Source organism: Brassica oleracea, unplaced genomic scaffold (genome assembly GCF_000695525.1).
Source record: "Brassica oleracea var. oleracea cultivar TO1000 unplaced genomic scaffold, BOL UnpScaffold00751, whole genome shotgun sequence".
Lineage (NCBI taxonomy): Eukaryota > Viridiplantae > Streptophyta > Magnoliopsida > Brassicales > Brassicaceae > Brassica > Brassica oleracea.
In genome coordinates, this window is record NW_013617447.1 from 64,816 (window position 1) to 76,651 (window position 11,836).

Below are 11,836 nucleotides of genomic sequence, written 5' to 3' on the forward strand. Positions count from 1 at the left end.
TTGTTCTTGTTTATGGTGTACAAAAGAGTGAGATGAGTGATGGTATTTATAGTGAACAACAATACATAAAATAACAAAGATAGTGCTTAATTTGGTAAATGAGTGGGTGATCGTAGTGTTTGATGAGTAGATGATCATAGTGCTTGAGTTGGTAAAGAAGTGGATGATCATTTCAATGCTTAATTTATAACAACACTTTAATAAACCACAAGATGAACTTGCAGTATCTATACAGGTTCTTAAAGTTTTCATTTTCAGTACAAGGTCTCTCCTTTTTTTTATTTTCTAGTAGTAGTTGGTCTGCCCTACAGACGGATGAGTTTACACTGAAAGTATTATAATGAATTTGGATTTTTATGATTCAATTAAAAACCAAAGAACTCAATATTAATAAATACATTTAGAGATACGGTGAACGTCTAAGGTTCAGAAAAAGACAAAGAGGAGACTGTAAAAAGAATGTTCTCGTAAGTTGAGCCATGGATAATGAATGAGAGATTCAGAAGAAGACGAAGTAGAGATTGCATGGAGATTGTTTTCAAAGGTCAAGCAATGGGAGTCTCGATTACAACGATGTTTTATGTTTTTGACGCCTCCATCTTTCATGGTGGTCTAGAGCTGTCTCAACAGCCATTTAATTTCTTCGGCTTCTTTTGGGTTTGGATCATTGGACCTTATTTATATTAGTTTTATTACGAGCTTCATCTTACTTTACAGTATTTATGTTAGCATAAAAACAACGTGTAGTTACAATATTTATATTAGGCATAAAAACATCATGTAGTTTTTAGGTTAAAGAGACAGAAAAACAACATTAGATGTTAAGTTTCAATAGTGGACAGGTGTCGTAACCTCCCCCCGCTAGGTGGCAGAAGAGAAGAGAAAAGTCTCTTTTTATATATATATATATATATATATATATATATATATATATATATTTTTGAATTACTTGAACATTAATTTTTAAGATGTTTGGTGTCCTCTCTCCATATTTTGACATTGAGCCGTCACCATCTATATATTTCGTTTACTTTTTTCGGTGTGCTTTGCTTTTCATCCTCACCAAAAAATACTCACCTCTAAGTGCTTGTTCTTCCTCGGATTGTCTGGTATTTGTTATAGATTGAGTTTATAAGATTTATGTTGTGTGATTGTTTCTCACCGCGTTACAGGTTGTACCAGTCAATATTGAATGCTCATTTTGTTACTCAGAATTTTGTTGATGTTACGGATTACATCTCCTTGGGTTGGACAGGAGTTTAGTAATTCTTTATGTTGCATTATTTTTGTTAGTTTACAGTCCATAATCCCTTTTCGGTTTGGTTTTCAAAATCTGGTTTTTGATCATCTGACTTCTATGTTTTCTTTAGTAATTTGAAGATGGCTCCACGGTTTACTGATTTCGTTTCGTCTACCCTTCCATATATTCTATCATCTCGTTGCAGTTTTCATCACTGTTTGAGTCTCTAGTGTCTTTCTATTTTGCCAAATTTGCGACTCGAGTTTTAGATAGTGTTTTCTTCTGTGTATGCTTTGTAGATTTATAATGTATTTTCTGGTCTCAAGCTTGGGCTTTTATTTTTTGGTGATTAACTTTCGTTCTCCCTCTTTCAGGTTGTATGTCTTCTTCGCCTGTTTTTTTTAGTATAAGTGTGCAAACTAAGTTTCTTGGAATTTTGGTGTTTTCTATCTAGAGTTTTGTGGTTATCCGTTGGTATGAGCGCTTTTTTGTGCTTGTCTAGTTTGTGAGGTGCTTCTTACCTCTTAACTGGTGGTTGTGCTTATCGTGTGTTAAGTATTTGTTTTTTTTTTTCGTGGTGATTTTTGCATTCTGTTGAATATTCTTGCTCTAACACGCTTTCTAAGTTCTTTGTGTTGGTTCTTGATCACGTTTTTTTTTTGTATTCGAGCGGTGCTTTATCTCTGAGTTTAGCTTTCTACTCTTTTCCCGACATCTCTTTGTTATGACCAAAATATTCTATGATAAAATGATCTAAGTTAGTTTTTATTCTTGATCTCGTTTCAGCTCTAAACCTTTACTTAGTTAGTTAGTCTTTGGCATTTTGTTTTTCTTTATGATTATATAGATTTTATGTTTCGATTATGAGTTGTGCTCTAGTTTATTTTTCTTAGTTTGGTCAATATTAAAATAAATATATAAATTGTAAATGAAATAATATAAAATAGTAAAAATTAATAAAATAATAAAACTTTATGTTATTTTTAGTTGTGAATAAATTTTAAAATAAAATATATTTATATTATTTTATTTATTTTTTTGTTCCTTTATATTTTGTAATCAATAAAATAGATAATCAAATTTTAATAATGGTTAGTATGAAAAAAAAAAGATAGTGCACAATTAGAAATATTAAATCAAATTGTAGTAATATAAAAGAAAAATGATCTAAAATACAAAAAAAAATGAAAAATTGGGACACATGTCAACAAAACTCTCCTCCACATATCATAAGAAGAGAGAAAAATCTTTTATATATATATATATAGATATTATCATTAGTTTATTTAATATTACTTTTATTTAATATTAAGTGTCATTGTAGAGAAAATTTAATCATTGCAAAAAAAGTATTGTTTAATGCGTAATTTATTAACTTTATTCTGTAGTTTATTTTTTTATTGGTTGAAACACGAGTAGATGTATGTGTAATAATATTTTTGTATTGAAAACATACAAAATTAAATGATTTCTTAATCTACGTACAAAAGTCTCAAATGATACTTTTAATGAAACATATAAAGCGAGAAACTTATGAGAACCTTGCACTGAATGTCGATTGTTTTTTTTAACTTATTGAATGTTGTTTGTTTAACACTAAGAATTCACCCGCTTGTGGTTACATCTTTATTCAGTAGTGAGTTTAAAGTTAATATATATATTGTAGAATCCATTATTTTTCAATAATTGATTGTGAATTTTATATTAATATTTAGTGAAGAATTATGATAGATTCTTACAATGATTCAAATTAAAAATTAAAAATAGTGGATATGAGTCTAGTTTCTTGTATAAACTATATTAATCAAAAATTTAACATTTTATGCTAAGAATTTAAAATCATTTTTCTTATTATTAATAAAATCAACGAGCACTATTATTAAAAAATTATAGCTATCGTAATTTTTAAATAAAAAATCATCATTGCAAAATCATTTTGTTTAAACCAAACAATTTTCGATTTTACCCAAATTACCAAACTACACAGTACGATCAAATCTTAAGATGTTACTAGATTTGAACCCGCACATACGTGCGGATATATGTTTTTTTTAAAATAACATTTAAAATATAAAATAAGTTATAAAGATATATATTTAATATCAATTTTTACGTATATAATTTTATGATAATTTCAAAAAGAATGGGGATATACTATTCAATTTCGAAATTAGTTGCTTAAATATATATAAAGTTTGGTCTAGACTAAATATGATAAACAAAATAATTGCATAATGGAAATGTATTTGGCTTTTTTTTTAAGAATGTTATTGTTTAGATGTATATAATGTTTCTGTTAGAAAATATCATATATGCATAAATTTAGGATAATTAGTTTAGTTTCTAATTAATGGTCTAACATAGACTTTTGTATGGTAGATAAAAAATAGGACTCTAAATTAATAGATTAGATATTGGGTACAAAAGACAAATCTAAATTTGACCCAAAAGTGCAAATCTTAAGATCATACAAAATATTATAAAAGTTTTAAAAACTGATAGATTTGTAAATCAGTTTTTATTAAGTTTAATTATTATGTAGAATTCAAATGACACTATTTTGGAAGTATAAATATATTATGCAGATTTAAGAAATAAGATTCATATCACTAGTGAATCAGTTTGAAATTATGATTTTTTTAAAATTGATATGTTATAAATCTAGAAGAATTGATTTCAGTTTATACAACCAATAATGTTCTCTATGAGATTCATACAACTAGTATAACAGTTAAAAATTAGTGTGATTGCTGATTTTTTTTTGTCAACTATTGCTGATTATTTATGCTGATAGACTAAAATATTCATAAGTTATTAAATAATAAATCCAATAACTTTTACACAGCATACATTTATGAAAATAAAAAATTAATTTATTATAGTCAAATTGAATACTTAATATAATTAATTATAATATTATATTTTTTAGATGAAAAATTATAATTTATTGAAGAAATTTTCTCTTTTATAAAGATTATATACTATATTTTATAAAATTTTGTTTGATTTAAATATATATATATATATATATATATATATATAAAATATGAACATATGGAAAAGATATTAGTGGTTAAGAAAAATATCGAAAATATATTAATGGTTAAGGAAAATCTATACATATATTAGTGGTTAAGTAAAATATAGTGGTAAATTTTTCGTAAAAAGTTTTTTATAAATATGTTATGATACTGGTTAGGGAATATAAATTAGAAAATATAAAATGTATTCATATATTTGAATTATAATATCTGAATTTTAGTTTCGAATTTATTATTTTTGTATTAATGGTAAATAATACTTTAAAGAAAAGAAATATTTTTTAGCTACAGTCGTCAAAAGAAACCGATTATTGAGAGGTTTGAAACATACAAAATAGTACAAAAATTACAACTTTTTTATTGTTATAAAACACAAATAACCACTAGCACTTACCAACTGCAAACATATCGTATGCAGTGGTAAAGTAAAATCAACCAAATTTTAGCTTTTAAGACTAATTTAATCAAAAATTATTCAGCTCAGGAATTATTAAAAATCTCAAAACCAGAGTAACTAATTTTATTCTAAAGCCATATCAATTATTTCATAATTTGTAAAGTCAAATTATAGTTAACCATGAAAGCCTTTAAAGATTAGATGAATCAAAGCCAGTTCAGATTTTAAATCATTATGTACAACTACAGGCACAATAATACAAGGGTCTCAGACTATAGTCATAGTATCGTGATTCACGTGGTATGCACCTCCAGGTTGGTGGCATTAACACATATGCTAATCTCTGTGAAGGAGCTCATAATCTTTGGTAATTTTTTCTCTCTTATCTATGTTCATTGCCCAAGGATCCTGTGGGATTAAGTATAAATACTTAGAGGGTGTATCGTGAAGTAGTAGAGTAAATTGGTCATATGCATCAAGTTTAATCTCGAAACGATAGCACATAATGCGCGGATTTGTTCCCTTTGCGCTCTAACGAGGACTAACACAAAAAAAAAAAAATCAATTTAACTCGCATATTTGAATTTCATAACCAAATTAAACAAAACTTTATTCATCTTCTAAGTAGCAGGTTTTGTTATTTAGCTGTTTTACAGATTTTATATTTATCTGTTTTAGCTAGAAAGATATTCCAATAATTTTGTAATTAATTATTCAACTATTTTTAGTTTTGTCAAATTATAAGAAAAATCAGATTGGATCTCAATGGCAATCTTTCGTAAAATCTCTCATCATTAAATCAACTGTAATAATTGAAGAGCAAAAAAAAGTTAAGAAAATTTCTTGTTTGAAAAAAAATATTTTACTTTCACTCACACATATTTATTCAATTGCTTTTTAAAAATGTATAATTTAAATATATAATTAAAGCTAATATATATTTTTAAAACTACATGATCTGCTAATTATGCTATACAATTTTAAAAGTATAGAAAGGAAACAAAACAAAAAGCACGTGGAAATATGCACCTCTAATTTGGTAGGTTGATTCACGCACAATATTTCAACTTCATACTGTTTTTATTCATTAAAAACAACCCATTCATATCAAATGGAACTTTGATATTACAAGTGGTACACAAACACAACATTTTCACAGATTTTATACCACAGAGGAAATCTGTGAGATTGGTACATAGCCGTTAGTCTCTTCACCGGTAGCGCCGTTTAGTGACGTGACCTCATCACGACACGTTACTAACGCCTTCAGATCATCATCCGTGATTCTCTGAACAGATTAACAAATTGAAACCGTATAAGTGTGCGTATTAAAAAAGAAGTGTGCGTATTTTAAATTCTTATATCAAATGTCTAATTTAAATCGATATCGTTACGCATGTGCATGAGAAGATACAAAACTGCAAAGGGGAAAAAAAACCTTTTTCTGCTTGGTTAAGTCCCTGAACCTTGAGAAGATGTCGTTCAACTCATCATCGAGCTCATATCCCAACTGAAAATAGAGAATAAACACATATTTGGATACTTAATGTCGGATATTTATCTGTAAAAAAGTGTAATCTTGTAAATATATAAATGATCGTTGTATAACTAACGCTTAAGAAAACCACAAGAAATACCTCTTTCAGACGATCTTTCACAGCATGATGTCCGCTGCATATTTCCATTGATGTTCATATTGATAAATAAATATTAGCACAAAAAAAAACGATGCGTACCTAAGAAGTATAATAGAATCATTACCTAAGCTTTCCAAGAACAATGCTGGAACTTTGAGATTTTACAACCCCAACATCTTCTGGCGATAAGATCTCATATGTACTCCGATTTTTCAAGATTCCATCCTGCAAAACGTTTGAAAAATCATCATTAAAAGAAATCATTCACATTTTTATATTCTGATGTTACATTTAGATAAATTAATATATGAAACCTGGTGAATGCCGCTCTCATGAACAAAACAGTTGGTTCCAACTATGGGCTTATGTGGTTGAATATACAAGCCGGTATATTCTTGAACCTACTCAACAGTTTACATCTATTAGTTAGTCAGAGATTTATTAAGGCCCAAAAAATTAATATAGCATGTGCATTCTTGAACCTCTGTCGAATCCCAGTAATCTTGAACCATTGAAAGAAATCCAGGAATACTTCCTAACGCATTAACATATTTAAAAGGCTTCCTTATCTTCTCAACCGGTGGAAAAAGATGAACCTTACACCTCATGTGGTCAGAGCAACCACCCGGTTTAAATACCACATATGCAGACCTGAAACGATGCAAGGCTTCTTCATTTATCAGTACTCTATCCAACTTCTTACAGATGACTCCTTCTTCTCTTTTATTACACCACGTATAGAGTGGCCCTTGATATGCCATATCCGTAAGTTGGCAGTGTAATACCACTTCTTGAAATCGGGATCCTCCCTGTAGTTTCAAAATTTGAACTCTCTGAACCTTCTAATATCTCATTAAAATCACCCATAATCATCCAAGCTTTACTTTTAAACCTGGGAGAGTTATGTTGATGAGCAAGATCTTCCCATAACACTCTTCTTTCTTCCATCTGATTACTCGCATATATACATGTGTAGTAAAAACCCTCCTCCCCTTGCAACTCCACTAGACAAGTAACTAGCTGATCCGTCTTATAAACTGGAATGATTCTTACATCATCTCTCCAAATAAGCCAGATTCTTCCTCCATGACTATCTTCATAATTAGTAATAGAAGACCATCCCTTGAATACAGAACTCAATATCTTCTCTACTTTCCTTTCCTTCACTCTAGTTTCCAAGATACACCCAAATTTGATCTCTTTATTGCTTAGCCAATCACCAACAACGGAATGTTTCAAAGATTTATTAAAGTCGCGCACATTCCAGAAAAAGCTCGCCATTTTAGAGATTGCGTCTAGAAGACCTTTTCCCCTTTGGATGAACCTCCAGAGCTTTAGTCTTCTGGACTCTCTTCCCCCCTTTTGACATCACTGTTTTATCTTTCTCTTTGGATCTTAATATTTCATCTTCTAATAGATCACTCTCCAATAACTCAGTATTCTCTATTTCCTCATTTACTTGTTCTTCTCCCTCATGCCCCTGCAGTTGTAGAATTTCACCTTCCTCTGCTTCATCAAGACTTAACACAGAGTACTTCGAAGCTGAAATATGAACTCCACCTAGTTCTCGTTGCGGAGTTGATTGAACCCTTCCAATCTTATCCGGAGACACCAGTGCCCAAATATTGCCTTTATCCTCTTCACTTGTTGTATCTTCTTTCACTTCTTTATTTTCTGATGTCTCAATACTTCCCCTTCTCAATGTCCCTCCTTCTCGAACCTGTGACTCATCATCCTTTATACCTTCTTTCTCAACAATCCCTACTGTTTCTCCAATATTTATGTTACCCTCTCTTACTTCACATTCCTCTTGCTGTTTTCCTCTCTTCTTCACTACACAAACCTTCTCTGTGTGTCCCCATTTCTCACAGCTGTTACATCTAGACGGTAACCACGGATAATAGAACTCTGCAGTAAATTCCTTCCCCTCCAAAGTAAAGTCTATGTCCTTAGGCAAGCTCTTTGATACATCAACATTAACAAAAACCTTTGCTTCTTCAAAATTTGAACATGCAATGGTCTGTGGATGAAGACGCACCGGAAATCCCACTGCACTAGTCATGAAACTTAATGCCTCCCATGAAAACATATGTAATGGAACCTTTCTCATATGAACCCACATCGGTATAGCTTCTTCCTCTTGTTTTTCTTCCTCAGTTTTCGGAGTCCATTTCTTCACCACCATTGGAACTCCAGCTATATTCCACATACCTCTTTTTATAACCTTCTCCCGAGCTTTCTGACTTGTTATCTTGAATCTCATCGTAGTAGCATTGACATCATACACGTCAATCTTAGCCTTAGCATCTCCATAACTCCATATCTTGTTCACCACCATATGAACCTTGGCTATATGAGGCGCAATATCCAAAAATTTCCCAACAACAAAATATTCCCATAAAGGAGTCGAATCAGAAAGAATATCTTCCGGAATCACCACCTTGTGCTTACCGTTTGTCGAGGTTATCTCAACATCGTATTTCTTCAAACTTCTCTTATCCTGCGCCACTTGAACCCAGCTTGGATTCCCTTTCTTCAGATCTACCTCCATCGCCACTTTCACTTCTTAAGAACCTTCCCCAAACCCTTCCCTCACTTCTTGCTCCTTCCGATCACTCTCCGGATGTTCAGATGAGTCCGGCGAAGCAGCCGAATCCATCGGAAACCTTGATTTTGAAATCGCACTCAGAATCGCCAAAATATCGCCTCAGTCAAAACGCAGTGTTTTTCATTATTGGTATTCGACACTTAAATATCCATCTATTACTAGAGTAATTACATAAAATGCCATTGGTCTTACCTATTGTACATGTTAATTAAACTCTATATCTACCTTTATAATTAGTGTTACATTACATATGACGTGATAAATATTTATCCACCTCTTCCAATAATAACTTTACATGTTAATACATATTAATACACCAAAACAGGTTTTACACGAGCCTTGATCAAAATGAATTTCAATATATATATTAATAGTTGCCGGACATAAAGAACCTTCAACGTAGTCAGAATGTTTTAAATCTATGAAGAACAAATATAATGGTTCGTTCTTAAAGTAATCAATATTCATAATTCATCAACCAAACTAATACAAAGGTTTACACACAACTGCAAGTTCCTTGAAGTATATTGGCTAATTCTTTTACACTCAAAGTACCGTGATAACAAGTTTCATAAATGGGATTGAATAATTATTTCTCATGTGTCTAGCAACCTATCTATGTTGTAAGAGGTGGTAATTTTCTCATATGCTGTTAATTTATATGATGCTTTAATAGCTGATCATGTCTTTAAATCTTATAACGAGTATTAGCATGGATTGTCTTTATATTGAAATGTACACAATATAATCCTAAACTTTTAAAACCAAAATTTTAATTTTGATTATATAAGCATTTCAAATTATTTCACTCTGCGCAGAGCGCGGATAACTACCTAGTTTAAGCGTAAAGTTGAATCAACAAATGATATGTTTGAGATTAATTTCTTTTTGCTGTACAATTATCTTGTTTCTTCACAGTGCTTACATTGTTGTTGTTTCCATAGAATCAATGACGGTTCTCAAAAGGTACGTCCTAAGGCTGTTCATGTCGATCAAGTACATAACAACAAACGTAGTGGATAAAAACAACGGGAGAGTAGTAACAACAGCTTCAACGGTAGAGCACGCAGTCAAGAACTCACTAGAATGTGGTCGTACTTGCAATGCCAAAGCAGCTGCTATTCTAGGAGAGGTTTTGGCGATGAGGCTGAAAGTAGAAGGGCACCAAGATGGGCAAGGAAGAGGCATCCACGCCGATGTCAAGAAAGAAATCGAAAAGAAAGGGTTCAAGAGTCGAACCAAGGTATGGGCTGTTATTAACTCCGTAAGGAACAATGGTGTTACACTCATTCTTGATGATTTTAATGTTGATGAGGACAAATATTATCGTTATCGTTCTGATGAGGGCCATCAGTGAATTCTCCTTCTGTCGAATCTTAGATTATGTTCTACATAAACTTGGAATAGTCAAATCTTTGTGACAAAATAAAGAGTGTTCAGTGAATAAAATTATCAGGTTTTAAATCAGTTAATAAACTACTCTATTAGCTTAGTTATCGTAAACTTGGAATAGTCAAATCTTTGAGAGTTTTGCTGACGTCGTTTAGTGTGTAGTGTTGACTTATTCTAAACTCTATTATGATATGTATACGGATAAACTTATTATGATATCTATAATTAAGTGTTTCATTAGCTAATTATGATATGTATACAAATAAACTTATTCGTGTATAATATTTTATTAATTTTTAGAATTATTAATTGAAGAAAATGTTTTTAAGATTTAATTTTTAAAAGAATTTTTATTTTATTTGAAATAAAAGTATTTATTTATTTCTATCAGATTTTTGGTGTTTGTGTGTTTCAGAAACATGAATGTAAATACGTTTTTTTATTTAATTAGATTAAGTAACATTAAACTACTTGGTTTTCTATGGCATGCGCATGAAATATTTTTTCTTAGAATAATTTTAGGTAAAATAAAATATGAATTATGCTTTACTGGTTTACAATATTTTAATTTATTTTTCTCAATTAGTTAAACAATATTTTAATTTATTTTTTATTTAGTTAAAATTAAGTTTAAAATAAAAAATTGTTTAATAAGTATTTTTATTTAATTATTTTTATATTTGAGTTCATGTATATTTAGTTTTACATTTTTGTTGATTACAATATATTAACCGATTAAATGATTTATTATATTTGTTTTTATAAAATAATTGTTAATCATAACATTTTATAGCATTTAAATCCAATTAAGTTCAATAACTTAAAAACTTAGGTTAGTCATATATTTATGCCAATTAATAGATATAACATATTTTATAGCATTTAAATCCAAAGAAATTCAATAACTTGAAAATTCAATTTGTCAAATATTTCTGTCAATTAATAGATCCAAGTATAAATTTCAAATATTTAATAAAATAACTATTCATAAAATTTGAATTTTTAATCAATTTTTTTTGTTTTATTAAGATATATTTACAATTAATTTGATTGGATGTAAATAATTTAGGAGAATTATTTTTGTCTTTTTATAATAAACTTGATGCATTTATGAAAATAATTATCATTTAAAGGTAAATTATAAAGTGGTATCAAATTTAAGGTAAAGTTAAAAAATTTCCCATTTGAATAAGTTTCAGCGATCTAAATAGTTTCTCCTTAGTTTTGTCCGTTTAAACATTTACAAAGAGCAAAAACATAATGGTGGAAAAACTTGCACCAATTGGAAATTCTTTTTATTGATTTATATCACCGGTTTTATTTTTAATTTTTTTTTAAATTAAATTATTTATTGTTGGCAAAATAAACTGAAAGAAGAAAACAAATTGATGGCTGTCAATTTTAACATTGTCTTTTGTCATCCGGCAAATCAACTTTATTTCTTGGCCCTGATTATAAAATTAGTTAATATGGTCATGTTCGTTTACGTGTCGCGCGACCTGCGACCTGCGACCTGCGACT

The 11,836-nt window shown here is 29.8% G+C and overlaps 1 protein-coding gene across 1 annotated transcript; it reads left to right on the forward strand.

The window, feature by feature from the left end:
* Positions 1-9,872: 9,872 nt before the first annotated feature.
* On the forward strand, positions 9,873-10,280 carry LOC106319990. Its single transcript, XM_013758361.1, has one exon. The coding sequence runs from the start codon at positions 9,873-9,875 to the stop codon at positions 10,278-10,280; it is 408 nt and encodes a 135-aa protein (XP_013613815.1).
* The last annotated feature ends 1,556 nt before the right edge of the window (positions 10,281-11,836 follow it).

Coding starts and splice junctions, on each gene's coding strand:
- LOC106319990 (XM_013758361.1), top strand. CDS start 9,873: ATGACGGTTCTCAAAAGGTACGTCCTAAGGCTGTTCATGTCGATCAAG.